Genomic DNA, 20435 nt, shown 5'->3' on the forward strand with positions numbered 1-20435 from the left:
AGGCGGCCCAGTGTCTCGTTGGTTCGAATCCTTGGCGCAGACATGGCACTGCTCATCAAACCATGCTGAGGTGGTGTCCCACATGCCACAACTAGAAGGACCCACAACGAAGAATATACAACTATGTACTGGGGGGCTTTGGGGAGAAGAAGGAAAAAAAATAAAATCTTAAAAAAATATATATATACCCCATTATGCTCTATGCTCATTCAAGATGTCTCTGTCAGTACCTAACACAATATACCAGGAGTATTTTACTGATTTAGTAATAGTCATAATAATGATAGCAAATACTTATACAGGCTTAAGAATGGTAGGCATTTTTCTAAATATTTTAGTTTTAGTAACTTTTAAAGTCATGTTTTGAAAATAAGCTAATTATATTTGAAGTTATACATTCTCAATATAGAAAATGAGAAAAACATGGCAAAGCACAAACTGACCTAGTTCACTGAATCCTTAGTCTGTCTTCAATTTCTATTTGAGTTTTATGTTAAAAAATGCTTTTCAGTGAACCTGCAAGTATCTTGTCTCTCTTGTTGAAGAAACATCTCTTTTTATATTTCTAAGTGGGAGTAGAATGTGCAGTTCACTTTTCTAATATTGAGGGGCTGCCTTAATTTGGCTATGAATCTTAATCAACTATATAGATCACAGCAACTTCTCCCAAACTAACTGTGTTTTGTCTTAAGAGGTTCCATGGGTGAGGGAGTCTACAGGTTTTTCAATGCTGTGAAAAAATTAGCACTAACGTAGCAGCTTACAATAACATACATTTACTATCTCACAGTTTCTGTGGGTCAGGAGTCTGGGGATAGCTTAACTGGGTCCATTGCTTCAGGGTCTGCCGCAAGGCTTCCGTCAAGTTTTTGATGAAGGCTGAGGTCTCTTCTAAGGCTTTGCTGGGTCACTGTCTTCTTCCAGGCTCAGATGACACAATTCACTTCCTAAAGGCTTATTGGACTGTAGTCCTCAGTTCCTACTTGGTTGTTGGCTGGAGGGTACCTTCAATTCCTTGCCAAGTGAGCCTGTCCAAAACAGCCACTTTCTTCATCAAACTGCAAGCTGAGAAGGCAATAGACTGAGTCTGCTAGGAAGATAGAAGTTTCAGTCTTATGTAATGCAATCACAGATGTGACATCCCATCACCTTTGGCAAATTCTGTTGGTTAGAAACAAGTTCCAGGACCCACCCACACTTGAGGGAAGCAAATTACACAAGCCTTTGAATACCAGGAGGCAGTGATCATTAGGGGCTATCTTAGAGTTTCTCTGCCACAGGAAAGATGGAAGGGAGGGAGGGAGGAATGGAAGGAGAGAGAGAGAGAGAAGGGTCTTATGCTCCATTAAGGGTGAGAACAGCTGCATACTATATCAGTACTTAGGATACTCATAATGCCTGTTGACATATTAAAAGTTCCAAGAAGTCCTCTTAAATTTTCTTGAACCCAGTACTTCCCAAACACATTTGATCAAGAAACTCTTTTTTCCTCACAAACTTTTCTGCAGAACAAAGATTGGGAAACATTAAATTGTAGAAAAATATATATATTGTCTTCTGTTCATCCAAAAGATAGTGAAACTGGGACCTTGTGGATATATTCCTGGAATCTGAGAAATTCTGTATTTATAAATTTTGATGACACTTTAAAAAAATTAAGAGGGGCAACTAGTGCGTCATCTGAATGACCACCTTATAGCCAAGTATTGCCATGAGATTTTGGACCTACCTCAGTGGGTATCTGTGCAGTTTTACCATCACATTGACACCAGTTAATAATACTTCAATGATTGAAGACTAGCAGGAAATGATGTAGGATGAACTTATAAATAATGTATTAGGACCAGGTGAAGGCTAAAATTCATCGCGATATCCTAAGGTTTTGTAGTAGTTTCAACAGAGAAAAGTTGTGGTAGAATGAATGAGTCATTACACACTGAGAGCATCGTGCAGAATGCTGGCTCCGAAGTACCTGGGCCAGATTAGTTAGTAGAATATTCATGTGGAATGTAGCTTTTTAGTTTCCACAAAATAACATTATCCGTTTCATTAATAGTGTTCATTTGAATCTAGTTGGTTTTATGGTCTTGCTTTTATTTAATCTTGTAAATTAGATTGGGTATTATAGTTGGAGGAAACTAAAAAATAAATACTGTGCTCATAGTTTTATGATTGCAAATGTGAAAATAAAATCACAGTCAAAATAATTTGTTAGCACTGGCTCTCCTTAGGGAACTTATGCTTTAACAGATAATCATACATTACTCAAGATTGAGAAACACTGTCTCATCATTTTAATATTCCATTAATTGTGGACTATAGTGACTTTTTTATTTCAGCTGGACTAATAAACAATTAGTATGTTCCCTAGTTTGACATTTTAAAGAGATAGAGTAGACACCAATTTCAACTGTCTCTTCCTCTTGCGACCCATGTGTCTTAGACCAGTGTGTCGGTGACCTTTGCTCTACTGGGGGGATGAAGGAAGTTGCGCCCTCCCCCCAACTCCCTCCATGGGGAGCTGCTGTTATTGACAGGCACATAGCAAGTCCCTTAGGAGTAGTATAAAGGGTAGAAAAACAGTGTTTTTCTTTTCCGTTCAGTTTTCTGGCTCAAGATGGTTGCACTCTGCTAATCTGAAGATTTCCTCACCCTTGGAGGCCTTGTCCTTCAGTCCTGCTCTCTGTGAGGAAAGGATTGTGTGAGGTCTAGATTTTGTAATTTCACCATCAAAATGTGGCCTCTAAGCATCACCCTCTGAAAAGCCCATATGGGGCTAATTTCACAACGTTATGGGCTCTGTCCAGGGAGACAGTAGGTGCCTACGGGAAACCCTCCTGTAAAAAAAAATAATATGAAGATTTTGCCCAGCGGGCAGAGAAAATAAATATTCCAAAAGCAAGACCATCTAGAGTCGGGTAGGCGGTGGGAAGAAGACTGGGAAGGGGTCTTGTAACTTGGGTGTGACTGTCCTGATGGTGCCTTTACTACCTGAGCTTCCTGGTAAAGGCATTGCTCTGCATACCACTGACACCGAGGTGTGGATGTCGTGCCTGGGGACACAAACATGTAATCAAGTCATTGCACGTGATGTTGTAACAGAGGTAGGAACCAAGGGCTGTGGAGAAAGGTGGGTCTAATTGCTGAGAGAATTCTGGAAAGTCTTCTCAGAGGAGAGTCCTATGAAAGTCCCAGTATGCTTTGTAGGATCATCACTGGAATCAAATGGAAAGATAGTTTATCAAACCCAAAATACTATACAAATATAATTTATTATTGCAACATTATTGAGAAACCAAATGACATTATGAGAAACCAAATTTGCAATTTGTCTTTGCATTCCTGAATATTCACAAGGAAATTGACTCCCCTCAAGTGCATGTGGAAAGCTGTTGAGTGTTCTGTGCTTCTCTTCTTGGGGACAGAGGTAACAGAGAAGACAATGTGCTCTGTCCCTTCAGGTGGCCCCCTGCTCTATGAGAACATCACGTTTGTCTATAACTCGGAGCAGCTGAACGGGACTCAGCGGGTTCTCCTGGATAACGTCCTGTCGGAAGAACAGTGTCGGGAGCTCCATAGCGTGGCCAGTGTGAGGACCAGAGATGGAGGGGAGCCTGATGTGCCGGCCTAGTGCAAGCTGGAAGTGCTTCGGTCCTAGTCTCATGGGAGTCAGGCAATCAGGCCTGAAATGTCACTTTCTTTAGGAGAAGGATGTTGCTTGTGGAGGCACTTTCATAGCCTGTGGGCTGGGATAATTTTAGTTTTGTCCAGATCTGGACATAGCTAGTGAATCTGGAATAGTTAGTGGCTTAATTTCCGGCCAACAGCCATCCAGCATGTGCCCTGCCTACCATATAAAATCACTGGGAAAATTCCTTTATTTTAATCCATAACTAACCAGTGTATTAATCATTTATATTCTACCTATTTCTACAAAAAGTGGTGGTATTTTATAATGAAAATGTGGGGTGATGGTTAAATAAAGAGATCTCTTTTGATTGGAAAACTTAATGATACCAGGATCCTGGAACAAAATGGGGAAGGTCTGAGGGTTCTAGGGAGTTTCCTTGCAAGCATATTTACTGCAGACATCTTTGCCATAAGCATTTTCATCACAAATATTTTTGCTACGTAACTGATTGGCCATAAGGCAATTTTACTGTAAAAGATTAAATCACAAGAGCCAGCCCTTATGGCCTAATGGTTAAAATTTGGTGCTCACTGCTTTGGCTGTCCAGTTTCGCTTCCCAGTTGCGGAACCACATCACCCGTCTGTTAGTTGCCATGCTATGGCAGCAGCTCAAATAGAAGATGTAGAAGAACTGACAGCTAGGATACGACCATGTGCTGGGGCTTTGGGGAGGGGGAAAAAAAGAGGAAAATTGGCAACCGATGTTCGCTCAAGGCAAATCTTTCCCTGCCAAAAAAAAAAGAAGATAAAATCACGAAAAATAAAAGAGGGACATTAATTTAAAAGGACATCATAAGCGTGAATAAGTGAATAACAAAATTAAAAAGACTTTATAGGGAAATACAAAATTTTTGAATATGTTTAAATTGTGTATATGTAGATTCATGGCAATACTGCACAAAGAACTGATTTGTGTGTGTCTGTGTGTGTGGGTGTGTGGATTATACCAAACTAAGCACTTTTGATTGTTCTCTGGGAAATGTGGGTTCAACTCTGTGCCCTCAAAGAAGAGGCCCTCAGCCCTCTTTCTCTTCCAACATAATGTGTTTCAAAACAAGAAACCAGTTCTTGGGGCAAATCATCTTCATCTGTCAGCTCAATAAAGCCATCAATAAAATGTCACTAACTGTAAGAACTGCTAAATATTTTAATACTGCCATGTCTGCTCATCACCATATAGACCATTGTGAGAGCTAGCTAAGATTTATATCGTATAAAAATGGGAGTAACTGTGAGAACTTCATCAATGGAGAAATGAAATGACAAAAAAAACAGACATAAATCTGTCAAACAGTTATTTTATCTTTTACACTAAAATTGCCTTACAGCCGATTAGTTATGCAGCAAAAATGTTTGCAGGGAAAATGCTTTTGGCAAAGATGTCTACAGCAAAGATACTTGCAGTGAAACTACAGGACACGGGTTCTAAGTGTTGACTTTCGTTCTTAGCCCTTCTGGCAGTCAAGGCAGAAAGGGAGACCAGATGAATTCATAGTTATCGTTAATAAAGCATCTTTTATATTTTGCTTCCAGGGCATCATGCTTGTTGGTGATGGATACAGAGGAAAGACTTCACCTCATACACCCAATGAGAAGTTTGAAGGTGCAACTGTCCTGAAAGCACTCAAAGTAAAGTCTGAACTTCTTTTGGGTTTGGGTTTCTGAGTGTCAACCTAGGACCTTCTGTGAATGGCAGATACAGGAAACAGAAGAGTTTAGAATATGGACCTATCAGGGCAGTTGAAAGGCACAAGTATGAAATGGCACCTTTATTGTTGTTGGGTTTGTTTTTTTTTTTTTTTTTTTTGCTGAGGAAGATTCGCCCTGATCTAACATACCCTGCCAATCTTCCTCTTTTTGTATCTGAGCTGCTGCCACAGAATGGCCACTGACAGAGGAGTGGTATGGGTCTGTGCCCAGGAACCAAACCCGAGCTGCCAAAGCAGATCACACTGAACTTAACCACTAGGCCACAGGGGCTGGCCCTCCTTGATTGTTTTTAATCATTCTTGCATTCTTCCATTCAGCCATCAATTTATCAAACTGTGTATTTCCTAAATTCATATTTGACAAATGTACAATCCCCCTGTCCTCAAGAAGCTCATGGTCTGGTGGTGAAAACATACCCAAATAAGTAATTATTCTGTGACTGCAAGAAGTGTTGTTGGAGAGGAATGAGGAAAGCATCACAAGAGAAGAGAAGAGGGAGTGATTAGTTTCAAATGTGCCATCTCTAATTAGGAAGGGCTTATTTCAATGGCTTATTTTCCTAAAAATCCATAAGTGTGCCTTAGTATTCTCACTGGCCAACGCAGAGATGACCATCCTATACTGGCTTACTGAAACCCAGCATCTGTTTTTCTCAAGCCCTCCCATCAATCCAGTGGTATCTAATGTTCTTCTTTTTCTTCAGTTTGGTTATGAAGGCCGAGTCCCACTGAAGAGTGCCCGTCTGTTTTATGACATCAGCGAGAAGGCTCGAAAGATTGTAGAATCCTATTTCATGCTGAACTCAACCCTGTATTTTTCCTATACGCACATGGTCTGCCGAACAGCCCTGTCTGGTGAGATTCCAGAGTCTGAACTTGTTACCTTCTAGCCACAGTGAAATGAGAAAGAAAACAATGCAAAGCAAAGCTCTATTACATTTGACACTAAGGGTTTAGAAGAGCTCTAACGTTCTAAAACAAAAGAAGCTTACGAACTCTTATTTTTCCCTTCCCTCTTTTTCTCCGTTTTGGTCCCCTGAAGTTCCAGAAGACCATTGCTCTGCCTATTTTCCCTTTCAAAGTTGTCTCTACTGCCTCCTTAAGTCACACGGAAAAATGCTTTTCGGCTCTAGGTTTCACTTTTCTGGGATCCAGGAACCTGGAAATTACAGTCCCCATTATGTCCACAAGCACTGAGTGGAAGCACGAAGATGAAGGGATGGTTGAAAGATCTGTTCTTGAAAAGGCAGAGAGCTCCTGACTCCCTGCCGTCAGTATTTCTTCTCTAGATCTCTTCTCCACCCTCCTGAAGAGGGGGCAGGAATAATGTCACAGGAGTAGACTTTTCCACTGGTGAACTTTCAGCTGAATCAAATCTTTTTTTTTTACATTTCATTTCATCCTCTCCCTTTTATGCCCCCACGTGAAATATAACCTAGGAAATGCGTGGAATTTCTATATGTATATTTATATCAAAGAACTTTTATAGTTGAAGAGGCAGGTGTGAATTGTCTGTGGTTTCACATCAAGTTCATATCAAAGCAGGACCAGAGTCTCTTGCCTGCTCATCCAGTGTTCTTTCATCAGTTCTGCTGTCTTCTGTCTTCTCAGATTTACAAAGGTCACCAGCAATGGGAGGAGACAGTCAGATTGTCAGTTTTGCTGTTGGAGGTTACTACATTCCATGTCTCATTCTTCCCTGTTCTCTTTTCTGGTAGGTCAACAGGACAGAAGAAATGACCTCAGTCATCCCATCCATGCTGACAACTGTCTATTGGATCCAGAGGCCAATGAATGCTGGAAGGAACCTCCTGCTTACACATTTCGGGACTATAGGTACAGCCAGCACCTGCTTCAAAAACAAGCTTTTGCCCAACAGCTATCAAAAACCCCTGGGTATTGTGAATAATGCTGCAATGAACATAGGGGTGCATGTATCTTCCAAATTAGTGTTTTCATGTTCTTTGGATAAATACTCAAAAAGTGGAATTGCTGGTCATATGGTAGTTCTATTTTTAATTTTCTGAGGAGTCTCTGTACTGTTTTGCGTAGTGGCTGCACCAGTTTACATTCCCACCAGCAGTGTATGGAGGTTCCCTTTTCTCCACATCCTTTCGAACACTTGTTATTTCTTTTCCTTTTAATCATAGCCGTTCTGGCAGGTGTGAGGTGATATCTCATTGTGGTTTGGATTTGCATTCCCTAGTAATTAGTGGTGTTGAACATCTATTCATGTGCCTGTTGACCATCTGTATGTCTTCTTTGGAACAGCGTCTGTTCATGTCCTCTGCCTATTTTTTAATTGGGTTATGCCTTTGTTGTTGTTGAGTTGTGTGAATTCTTTACATATTTGGGATATTAACCTCTTATCAGATATATGATTTGCAAATATCTTCTCCCAGTTGGTATGTTGTCTTTTTGTTTTGCTGATATTTTCCTTTGCAGAAGCTTTTTAGTTTGATGTAGTCTCCTTTGTTTATTTTTTCTTTTGTTTCCCTTGCCTGAGGAGACGTGGTATTCAAAAAGATACTGCTAACACTGATGTCAAAGAGTGTACTGCCTTGGTTTTCTTCTAGGAGTTTTATACTTTCAAGTCTTAGATTCAAGTCTTTAATCCATTTTGAGTTAATTTTTGTGTATAGTGTAAGATAGTGTTCTACTTTCATTCAGCATTATTTACAATAGCCAAGACAGGGAAACAACCTAAGTGCCCATTAACACATGATGGATAAAGAAGATGTAGTATATGTATACAATAGAATACTACTCAGCCATAAAAAAGATGAAATCCTGCTATTTGTGACACCAGGCATGGACCTTGAGGGTATTATGCTAAGTGAAATAAGTAAGACAAAGAAAGACAATTACCATATGATTTCACTCATATGTAGAAGTTAAACAACAAACACATAGATACAGAGAACAGATTGGTGGTTACGGCGGGGGGGAAGAGGGAGAGAGGGGAGGGCGAAAGTAGTAAAGGGACACACGTCAGCTGTGACAGATGGCAACTAGACTTTTGGTGGGGAACACGATGTAGTCTATACAGAAGGTAAAATATAATGAGGTACAGCTGAAATTTATACAATGTTACAGTCAATATTACCTGATAAAAAAAGAAAAAAGAAAGAAGTATCTAGGAGTTTTCCTATAGGGATCATTGTTACTGTCAACTTATGCTCACAAGGAAACTAAAATAGAGTTATGCATTTAAGAATATATGGGGGAGGGAGCCAGCCCCGTGGCACAGCGGTTAAGTTCTTACGTTCCACTTCTCAGCGGCCCGGGGTTTGCTGGTTCAGATCCTGGGTGCAGACACGGTACTGCTTGGCAAGCCATGCTGTGGTAAGCATCTCACGTAAAGTAGAGGAAGATGGGCACGGATGTTAGCTCAGGGCCAGGCTTCCTCAGCAAAATAGAGGAGGACTGGCAGTAGTTAGCCTAGTGCTAATCTTCCTCAAAAAAAGAAAGAAAGAAAGAAAAAAAAATCCTCAAAAAAAAAAAAGAATATATGGGGGAGAAAAAGGAAACTAGAAAGCTGACCTGTTTTGCTTATCATATTCATCTCTATGAAGCAGTGATTCTCAAATAATCTCCTAAAGCAGCTGCCACAACCAAGAAGCAACTTTAGCATCTTGTATTTTTATCTTAAAAACCCATGCACATTTTGTTGCATCCTTTCCACAAAGTGTCCATTTTGTTTTACTACAAAAAGTAAAGTTTATAGGCTTTTTTTTATTACGTGTCTTTCACTGAAACATATCCTTGTAGTATGTATATCTCAGTCTGAGAACACAAGGGTCTGGGGTCTCAACACACATCAGGATCTTATCACATCACTTATCTATGTTTACATTTTGTGAATTGGAAACTGGAAACTCAGGAGAAAAAAGATGTTTTCTCTTATTAAGATATTTCAATGTGTAAAGAGAAGAGTCAGGAGTGGTAGTCACCAGGTATGTAATAGTGTGTTAATTGTTACTACACTGTGCACCATACAAAAACATTGAGCGCCCCCTATCTGCAAGGCTGGGCTACAACCCCTTGGAGCACTCCAGCTAGTTGGGGGAAAAAATACATCGTTTAGAGTTACTAGTATAGAAGAGAAGAAGAGAGTTGTAAGTAGTGTGGGTGGGTTCAAAGGACTAGGTTAAATCTAGTTGGGTTTCTTGGAAATAAGTGAAATGTGAGATGAGGTTTGAAATATAATTAAAAATTTAACAATAGTGGGATAAATAAAGGCTTCAGGGTTATAACCCAAGCTACATTTGATCCTACTCTTGAGGGTTAAGAGGCTCAGTTATTTCAATGTCTACTTCAAAGGAAATTTGCTAATCAGGCTGGTCAGTTCATCACTAGTTTTCAATGTTCTGTGGTACTGTTGTTGTAAGCATATAACAGAGCAGATGGTTCTGCTGTTCCTTGTGTAGTGCTCTCCTGTATATGAATGATGACTTTGAAGGAGGAGAATTCATATTCACTGAGATGGATGCCAAGACTGTGACTGTGAGTAAACCTATTCTTGAAAATTTATTGAGCGTTTTTTATCTCAGTTTTGCCATTTTCCAAGGACTCATAGACTGTTGGATTTCAAATATTTCTGAGCTCAGGAGTTCAAGAGGTGGAGAGAGTCCTGGTAAACTTATAGATCATAACATGTTAGAAAGAGAACCATCAATAAAAATCTTCTAGTCCGTTTTACAGATGAGTAAACTAAAGAATAGAGATATTAAGGATCTGCTCATCACCATATAGCTAGTTAAGTTAAACTTGGAACCAGAACCTGGGTCTTCTCATTCTTTGTCAAGTAATCTGATGGAAAAGTGACAACACCAGTTCCTAAATCACCCAAGCCTAGGACAAGTCAAATGATTCTACAGATTGGCTTTTAAGTAACCTGGTGTTCTATATGCGTGGATTGAGGATTGGCTTCCAGATGCCTAGTTATCAAGGTTAATGTATATGTGTGCATGTATGAGTGTGTATGTATGTACATATATGTGAATGTGTGTGTGTGTGCACAAGCTTTGGATGAGATTCTAAATATGCCTTTATAGGTAAAAGTCAAAAGTTAAATTCAACCACCATCTTCCTAAGCAAACCAATGCTTTTGGAAAAGTAGCCTACTTAGCACTTATAGACCATATAGCCAGCATCCTTTGGTCTTTAAGCCAAAGAGCAGACACCAGGGTAGAAGAGCAGGTTGTCTAATTGAGGAGGTAATCGAATTATAAATAGGTTACGAGATATCTGTTTCCTCCATACAAAATCTAAATAGTTGGGGCATGTATGTGATAAACTTCAAGGATTTTGCATTATATAGGTGATTAACACAACTTTTTCTGAGATTTTTGGTTTTCCCTTCATATTTTGCAGCTTTTTCTCAATAGTGAAACACCCGTATATTATTCATGACATACCACTGGAGCAGGAGCAGATGGTATTCAAAAACTATATGTTATTGGGTTTAAAGGGGAACCCTGTGGGGATTCTGGTTAAAATTGTCCAAAAGCTTTGTCATAATTAAGAATAATAATTCATGCAATTTAGTACAATAATATATATTTAAAAAGTCATGATGTCTCACACGTTTTTGTAAAAAGCTTTTAATATTTCATGCTTCATGATCTGGAAAATTAAATCAAGATTGATAATCCGGGTTGGAATTTAAAATCCTCATACAGGGCCGGCCCGGTGGCTCAGTGGTTAGGTGCACAGTTCTGCTTCAGTGGCTCCGGATTCTCTGGTTCGGATCCCAGGTGCGGACATGGCACTGCTTGACAAGCCATGCTGTGGTAGGCGTCCCACATATAAAGTAGAAGAGGATGGGCATGGATGTTAGCTCAGGGCCAGTCCTCCTCGGCAAAAAGAGGAGGATTGGCAGCAGTTAGCTCAGGGCTAATCTTCCTCAAATAAGTAAATAAGTAAAATCCTTATACAAAATTCTCATTTTTTGAAGAGCTATGTGCAGAAAGCGTTTGCTTTCTGAGCTCTGCTAACATTGAAACTATGGTTCAAAAATGCTTGCATCTCATACAATTGGAAGGAAAATCAGACAGGTGGTCAAAAAGATTTCTTTGCTTCTTCTCCATCTAGTGGCCAAATTTGGAAATGCTCAGTGTTTGAAAAGAAGTGATGCCTGGAATACTATGTATGAATCAGTAATTCATTAATTGTTGAATGCAAGTTAACTGGAATTCTGCTTTTTAAAGATGGGAAGGCAGATAATATTCTCCTTTAATAAATCTATACTTTTAAGAGGAAAGTGCAACTATTTTAAAAAATACGGAATCTAACCACCCCTCTCCCAAAAAAAGTAAAACAAAAATCGATTTAAACAATGTTTAAATTCAAGTTGAGAGATATATTTTGCCAAATTAGTTCTACTTCATATTAATGCATATGGCAGAGCTCTTAGAGCATTTTGTAGATAATTAAAATTCTTAGGTCACCAGTCCCGATAAAAAAGAGAAATGGATTGGTCTGGCCCCGTGGCCGAGTGGTTAAGTTCACGTGCCGGATCCGCTGCAGGCAGCCCAGTGTTTCGTTGGTTCAAATCCTGGGCGCGGACATGGCACTGCTCATCAAACCACGCTGAGGAAGCGTCCCACATGCCACAACTAGAAGGACCCACAACGAAGAATATGCAACTATGTACCGGGGGGCTTTGGGGAGAAAAAGGAAGAAAAAAATAAAATCTTTAAAAAAGAGAAATGGATAGTTTTCCCTTCTCTGTCTCTGGAGGGACAAATGAAGCAGAAATTACCCTAATTTGGGGATACACCAAGGAATAAAAGCCTTCTAAGTCCTTTACTTCGGAAAAATCTCTAAATTGTATAATTAACTGAATGGCAGCTGAAACTTTACCTTTATTCAAGACAAGTACGGTACAAAGGCGTTTCTGACTTTTAATCATCTCTTACATGGAAAACAAAAGGAATTTTATCATATTTGGAAGATACGTGATTATTTCCACAGCAGCATTTATTTGTGAAACATGAGTATTTAGGGATTTTTGGTTTCTCTGCACAAGTTTGAAAAAGATAAAATTTCATGAGTTCCATTTGCTTCATGAAAAATTAAATTCGATAGAATGGAGCTGTGTTCCAAAAGTATGTCTACAATCATTTATCTATTCTTCAGAACATATTTTCCTGTAGAAGCCAAGTCATAAATGGAGCTTATGTGTTCCTCTGTCTGCTTTATAGCACGTGATGCTATAATTTGATAAGATTAGGCCTGAGATGCTTGTGAACCCACACACCGGTAATCAATTCCACCTGCTTCAGGCACTTGATGGCTTCTTCTCCTAAATATCCCAAAGTTCTTCACGTAAAAATAGTTTTTATGCTTCCAATTCCATCAGAGAGAAAACATTAAATTGTCCCCACACCCTTTCTTTAGTACTGTTAGATGTTGTTGCCAAGTCTTGGTAACCACAGAGACGCAGTGGGAGCCGCGTGAGGTTACGTGAGTCCTGCCCAGCACCAGGGGGTGAGCAGCCCAGAAAACTTGACCCTCTAGATCCTGAAGCCACGTATAGGAAGGCTTCCAGTCCTACTTCATATGCTTCAAGTGTCATTTATTTTGCTGTTTCTATGTGGAAATGTACAAATTCCTTCTCCAGAAAAAGGAAATTAGATTGATTCTGAGGACACTAATAACTAGTGAAATTTCTAGATTTATATCAGAAAAGTCACTTTGGTAAAGCTATTTAAGAAAAGAAACTCTAGCAAAGACAAATCACTCTTCAGTTATTGTAAATAGAGTAACTAGACACTGACTGCTTTTCTCCACTCTTTCTTTTAACACACACCGCGCACACACACACACACACACCCTTGGGTCTCAGACTTTTTGACTCCATGTACCTTTGACCTTCTACATGCAGGTCACACAGTCTGGGCATACCTATGTGAGGTAGCATCCAAGGGCTTCAGGAAATTTTCCAAATGTTCCTCCTGAATCTGGCAGTGAAAAACTGAGCCATTCCATTTTATGGTGAAGGAAACTAATGGGCCTGTATCAAACTCGAGTCCATTCAGAAAATAGCTAGTTATAACGGGCCCATCCTATCAAACAGTGAAATGATGGGTACCACTGTTTTGCTTGTACTTTACTTTTCTAAGCTCTACTAGGGAATGAATAAGGTTTCTGTTTCTCAAGAAAGAAAAATGAGCTCTCCTTACATCAGACACTTCTTTAAACATGGAAGCAAGACCTAATATTGAGTTGCTTAACCTTGCTCACCTTGGAGAGCCTACACATCTGATCCAATCCCCTGGCTCAGGGCCCCCAGTAGTTGTTTCCTTCTACCCTTTTCTACCTAAGTATTAGTGGACAGCTCCACCTGAGCAATGCACAGGCTTGGAAGGACTGTGTCAGTCATCTCAGAGCCCTGGAGGCCATGGAATGGGTCACCCCAAGGGGTAGTGTGTTCTCATCATTGGAGGTAATAAGTATTGTCTGAGGACCAGGAAGATTGTAATGGCAATTAAAGTATCATATGGGATTAGACTGGACTTTTTAAATCTTCGTATTGTGAACAGTTCACAAACCATAAGTGTAACATTAAGGAATTAGAAAGGGTGTACCCATGGAACCACTACCTAGATCAATAATAAAAATTTACCAGCACTCTAGATGTCCCCGTGATTTGTTTTTGTCACTCCACAAATATTAAATGTACATCTTCCTTATGCCAGATTCTGTGCTAATGCTAAAGTTAGAGAAGTGAATTAAAAGAGAGCCTTTGCTTCCGTGGAATTTGCCAGCTATCAACAGAACATATATTGAGCAATTACCATGCGCCATGGACTGTGCCAACCATTTTACCTGAATAATTTTATTTTCTGAATTAGATATTATTTTGACCTTAACCTTGTTTTACAGATGAGGAAATTGAGACAATCTGTATGTTCTTCAACCCCAAGATTCTATTATTCTTTGATTAAAAACTTGACCCAAATAATCCCACAGAAGGATAGAGAAGGAAGAGGGATTGTAGAGATGTTCATGATATGGGAATTTAGGGTCTAATTTTCACTTTCTTTCTTAGGCCTCTATAAAACCAAAGTGTGGGCGTATGATCAGCTTCTCATCTGGAGGAGAGAACCCGCATGGGGTGAAGGCAGTCACCAAGGGCCAGAGGTGTGCTGTGGCTCTCTGGTTTACCTTGGACCCGCTCTACAGAGAACTGGTGAGTGTCTGACCCCCCACCCCCACCCCAGCAAACCAATTAGGTGCCCCATAGGACTGCTTCATAAACTGATTTATCCGAAAAGTCCTTTAAGTTGTTCTATAACCTTTCAGGGACCTTACGGATCATGAAAAAAAATTGTTACAGAGTCCTTTCTCCCTCGTTTCCAACCCTGGCTGTTTTCTAAGCAGGAACAAATTTTCCTCATCAGATCCATGACCTAGCGATTACACATCTAATACTTTGTAGTGTGAGTTTGAGGGAAAGAAGAGAGGCCATGAAGGCAATTCTTAATCAGATGGTTCTAATAAGGGCCTGTGTTTGCAGAAATAGATACGTCATCTTTGGCAGTCTCTAACTAGTCTTGAGCTTATTAACAAACTGTAGCATCAGGAGAGAAGAAACACTTTCTACGGGTCCCCAGGAAGACTGATTTGTTTTCTCAACACATCATTAAAAAGAGCACTGAATAATTTATGAAACATATGTAGAAGAAGGTGAGGGAACCTGATAACTTATTGTTATTTGTTATTATTAAATTAAATGTTAAAATATTATTATTATATTAGAAGTAGCTGAGGACACTTGGCCTGGATAAGAGACCATGATCTCCTCCTTCTGGATGCCCTCGGGCTGAGGTTATAGTCTCTATCTGTGGAGCTGCAGACAGATGAATGAAGACCAATGAGGAGAAGGCCTGGGAGGAAAATTTGGTTTCACCGTAATGAATAACTTTCAAATCGTCACTGCAGTTCCGTGGGGTTGTCTGCTCCGCAAGTAGTGAGTTCCTCATCCCTGGAGGACTCCAGTCAAAGCCTCGGCTGAGATTGAAAGGAACCTTCATAGCAAGGCTGACATGGATGACTTCAGAGTCTCCTCCAGCCCCAAGTATGGATGAAGCTATGAAATTCTAGTCTTTAAAATGACATTCCACCCAATTTTCCTCTTTAGATCCCTGAATTGAAGCCAATTTCGTCAGAAACCGTTAAAAGTTAACTCCTCTTTGTCATAAACTTTTTGCCATCGAACCTAACTCATGCAATTTTTTAGGCCCACATTCTTTCATATATTTAACAGGTGTTTACGGGAGACCTACTATGTGGTGCCTGGAAACTCTGCCAGGTAGACCCTGGGGGTTCAAGGGTGCTTGACCGCGAGAGGAGCTTGGAGAGCTCAATGAGGAAATAGACAGTGAGAAGACAACAGTAGGCATTTTGTAGGGGATCAAGGAACATATATATAAGCTCATTCCTAAAAGAGGGGAAGATGATAGCCAGGCATAGAAAGAGGGAAGAATGGTCCTGACAGAGGGAACAAGGCACACAGAGTTCTGAAAACCTCAAGGGCCCTAAGCAACCTCCTTCACCTGTAATTCCGTTCTTTCCTTGTGCTTCTTCACCTCCAAAATGTCAGCATCCCCGCACAGATTCCTTCTGTACTAAAGAACCTGGGTAAATGAGAAGACTGTGAAGACAACAGGCTGTTGAAAAATTGCCTCACCATTTTCTCTCTTTAGTGTTCAATTCCGCAAACAGTTAATCTATTTCATTATTCAGTATCCCAGTCCTCTCTTCCAAGATATTTTCTACCAAAATACACTAACACAAGGTAAGTTCTCTTTGCTGCTTTCTAACCAAGAAACATCAATGCTAATATCCCTCCTCTGAAGGGAAAGTTTTAGGAAACTTCTCCAGTCTCCAGGCAGTAGCGGCATCTAGTGGCCACAGAAGAAAATGACCAGAGCCTCTTCAGCAAGTACTACGAAATCTATTCTACACTGTGATTCTCAGACCTTGCTAGACACTGGAATCACATAGGGGTCTTTACAGACTACTGATATCTCGTTCCCACCTTCAGAAATTCTGGTTTAACTGATACCGGATGTGTTTTGGAATCAGAAATTTTAAAAGCTCCCAGGTGATTCTAATATGCAGCAAAGTTTAGGAGTCCCTGTTTTAGGCACCTTTTATCAGATTGAATCCCTCAGCCTATGTAGAAGTCATTAGACCTGGCAGATTTCTGCCCTTGTTATAGGGCAATTCTCAATTCTCAGGGAGTATTTAGCACTGTAAACTCTTAATTATGCACCATATTAGAAGCCTCAATTCCTTGTAGACAGAATTCCAGCTCTTGAACTTCTTCCATTCAGAAGAGATGTGGTCGCAATAGTCTCTTGTGGCAGTCAGATCTGAAAGTTTTATACGTATGGCATTTTGTTAAGCAGCAAGTTGTTCTCCTCATATTCATAAAGTAGGACTTGGGAATTTTATTTAGACATCATGACAGCAATTTAGTATATTTGGTTCTTTCGGTTGCCTTATGTTGACATCATTTTCAATTACAAGCTCTTGAATGAAAGGGGCTTTGTTTTCAAGTCATAAAGTACGTAGTTATTTTTATAACTTATTGTGCTAGGGACTGACTACCTGTAGGGAATACAAACCAGGTAAGACATAATCCCTATTTTTAAGGAGTTTGAAGTCAAAGTGGAGAGATAGTAAGAGATCTGAGTAATTAAAACACAAGGCAAAATTTGGTAAGAATTACAAGGGGCAAATGTACAATGTTCAAGGGATATAAAGAAGGAACCAGGAAAGGCTTTACTGAGAAAATGGCAGTTGACATGAGCCTTAAAGGATGAGTAGGATTTCTATGGAGACATTTTAGACAGAGAGAACCCTTCATCCATTTATGCATTTATTCATCAAATACAATGCAGCTCTTGCCAAATGTCAAATGCTTTTCTGGTCACTGGAAATACAGCAGTGACCAAAAAAGACAAGATTCCTTGCTTTTATGGAGCTTTCCTCTAAGGGAAGAAGAAAGACAACAAATAAGTAAGAAGATAAATAACTGGAAATTTTCAGATAGTAATCAGTGATGTGTGGCAAAGGGAACAAGGTAACCAGTTTGAGAATAAAGGAGTGGGGCTGGCAAACTGTCAGAGCTCTCTGGACAAGTGACAAGTGAGTTGCCACTGGAGTGACAAGAAGAAGCTAGCTGTGATAAAGGCCTTGGGAAGGGTATTCCAGGCTGAGAACAGGCTGCAAAGGCCCAGAGAGAAGATGCAGCTTGGAGCGCTCAAGAAACAAAGAGAGCCAGAGCGGCTGGAACATGGTATGCAAGATGGAGAGTGGTCTGAAAAGAGCACACAGAGGAGGCAGGGGTCAGACTTGATAGCTGGTTAAGAAATATGAATTCTATGCTAACTGTGGTGGGAAGCCATGTGCCTTCCCCCAATGTCCCCCAGTCCTGGGGAATTACAAGATATGAAAGATGGCTTTAGCTAACATGTTGTAGACTAGAGTAGTAAAAGAGGTGAAAAAACGTGGAAGGTTTGAGATGCCATTTGGAGGTAGACCAGCTGGAACTGCTGATGGAGTGACGTAGCGGGCGAGAAAAAGCGTAGGATATGGAAGCCTCCAGAGGGACGTTCAGCTAGGACTGGGGAATTCTTCTGAGAGTGCTGTATTCAGAGACTTTGAGGGGAGTAGGAAGCTGCCGTGTAAGCTGAGGTGAGAGAAGACCAGGTAAGCTCAAGAAGAGAGAAAGGTCTAAATCAGACAATTCCTTGTAAGCATACCCAGAAGATCAGACCTGGAACTTCAAGCAATAGGAACCCATGCAAGGGTTGTGAGCAGTCAGCAGGAAGGTGATGTGATCACGATTCAGGTGCAAAGGGTCCCTCAGAAGCCTGTGGGAATGGAGTGTGACACAGGCAGACCAATTTGAAGTTGTTGCCGCAATTAAGTTAAGAGATCCGTGAGCCTAAACCAGTGGTTCTGAAGCAAGAGCACTGTTGCCTCCAAGGGCACATTTGGCAATGTGTGGAGACATTTTTAGCTGTCGCCACTTGAGGGGAGGCTGCCTGTGGTAGGTAGAGGCCTGGGATGCTGCTGAACATCCTACAATGCACAGGACAGACCCCAAAACAAGGAATGTCTGGTGTAAAATGTCACTAGTGCAAAGGTTGAGAAACCGTGGCCTAATGAAGTCAACAGTAATGTGCACTGAAGAGAAAGGGGCAAAAACAGGAGATAGCACAGAGAGGACTAGGTGATTTATCAGATGCAGGAAACCATGGTTAGGCTTTTAGGGCAAATGCGTGAGCAGTGTCAGTCCCTACTGAGAGAGCAAATTTGTGAAGGGGAACAGAGCATGTTTGTCAGGGAGAATATGGTGAATTCAGCTTGAACACTGAATTGGAGAACTGAGTGGGAGATGTCTATGAGACCACAAAGTAGAAAGGGTAGTGGCAGTTGAATATACAAGACTTTTTCACAAGAGAGAAATCTTGGAAAGTACTTGCTTCGGACATAGGGAGGTCAGGAGAAGGCACTGTGTAGGGATGAAGATGAGGTTCAATCCTTAACTGGATTTCACACCAATCCACGAACATTTGGATACCTGGAAGTGTTTGGGAAGCATCTGCCGCTGGGGCCGATTATTATGCTTGTGACAGACATGTGTAAATTGTCTTTTTTGCAGGAGCGGATACAGGCTGATGAAGTGATCGCAATCTTGGATCAAGAACAGCAAGGGAAGCATGAACTGAGTATCAACCCCAAAGATGAGCTATAAAAATGAGAAAGAATGTTCTATGAGATATTTATTTAAATTGTTAATCTTATGAGAACCTTTTTATTTTTGTACAGAGCCATAGTATAAATTAACAGGTTAATATGAGTCACAGATCTCCCTTCTCTTCCTAAGGATGCTTGCTTTGCCTCTCTCAGTCTGTCGGTCTTGATTTTTCATCACTTCATCTCTCAAAGTCTAGTCACCCACTGCCCACCACGCACACACACACACATGCACACACACACACACACACACACAATTCATTTGCTGCAGATCCAAAAGCTCCAGCAGAAAGAATAAGCCCGTTCTTGGCAAAACTACAGCTCTCATGCGTGCTCCAGTTCTAAAGTTAGCATGTGACTTGGACTCAGAAGGCCTTTCTGGCTCTGTGCCTTCCAGCACATCCTCTCACAGTGCTGACAGCCATGAGTTTGAATCTGAGGATCCCTTGGCGGGGTCCACACTGTCTCACGGATCACTGGCCTGAGAGTCCCCAGCCTCTGAGAAGGAACTGCTCGGAGGAGTTCTGCGTGAGATGGAGGGCCCCAGCCTTCCAGGGCCTTGGTGGAGTCTTTGGCTCTGGTATTTTCACCAGAGAACAAACTTACACTGGAAGCTTCGATTCACTCTCCGCAGTGCTCCAGAAAGGACTGCCCTATGAGTTGTGTCTTTAAAACAGTTGTATGTGGTGGAAGAAGAAAGGCTCTTCACCCCAATGCCTTTGGAAGGAAGTCTTTAATCCCTCCTGGACCAGGGCGCCATTGCCCCCGTGCCTGAGAGTGGGGTCCACTGGTGAGAAGGGGCGCTTTGTTCTTAAGTAAGAAGAATGGATTTCTGATTGATTCCAGTCTTCATCTGCATATATTTTGGTGGCCTCTCCTCTTTGTGGCTGTCCAGCACACGGATTCTTGCTTGTGTCTGATTTTAAATAAAGGGAGCCTTATTTTAATATCTGGCATTTATTTTTCTTCTCTCAGATGTTTGGTTTATCTTCAGGTAATGGTTTTGTAGTCCCACAGGAGCTTTTGGGACAGCCCAGGGGCAATGTTGGGCCATGACTAGTCTTGCTGAAAGGTGCTCGAAGGCCATCAAGAAGGTGGTAGAATTGCTTTTGAAGAAATAGAAATGGTTAGGAAACAGAGGTGTTAAACCAGGGAACATCTGGTCCCTGGTGCCGATTCTAAGGAAGACATTTCAAAGACATTGTTTGGGATGGGCTGGCGCGGTTCTAGCCTAGGGAAGTCTACTCCACTAA

The 20435-nt window shown here is 40.8% G+C and overlaps 1 protein-coding gene across 1 annotated transcript in view; it reads left to right on the forward strand.

Moving 5' to 3' along the window:
* P3H2 (prolyl 3-hydroxylase 2) overlaps positions 1-20129 on the forward strand; it is a 152029-nt gene extending 131900 nt beyond the window's left edge. Inside the window, exons 9-15 of the mRNA XM_046658491.1 lie at positions 3462-3589; positions 5225-5320; positions 6105-6255; positions 7119-7236; positions 9831-9906; positions 14459-14599; positions 19088-20129. Coding sequence (XP_046514447.1) covers positions 3462-3589; positions 5225-5320; positions 6105-6255; positions 7119-7236; positions 9831-9906; positions 14459-14599; positions 19088-19180 — 803 coding nt within the window. The 3' untranslated portion in view covers positions 19181-20129. The remainder of the gene's footprint in view (positions 1-3461; positions 3590-5224; positions 5321-6104; positions 6256-7118; positions 7237-9830; positions 9907-14458; positions 14600-19087) is intronic.
* Positions 20130-20435: the final 306 nt, after the last annotated feature.

Source organism: Equus quagga, chromosome 4 (assembly GCF_021613505.1).
Source record: "Equus quagga isolate Etosha38 chromosome 4, UCLA_HA_Equagga_1.0, whole genome shotgun sequence".
Lineage (NCBI taxonomy): Eukaryota > Metazoa > Chordata > Mammalia > Perissodactyla > Equidae > Equus > Equus quagga.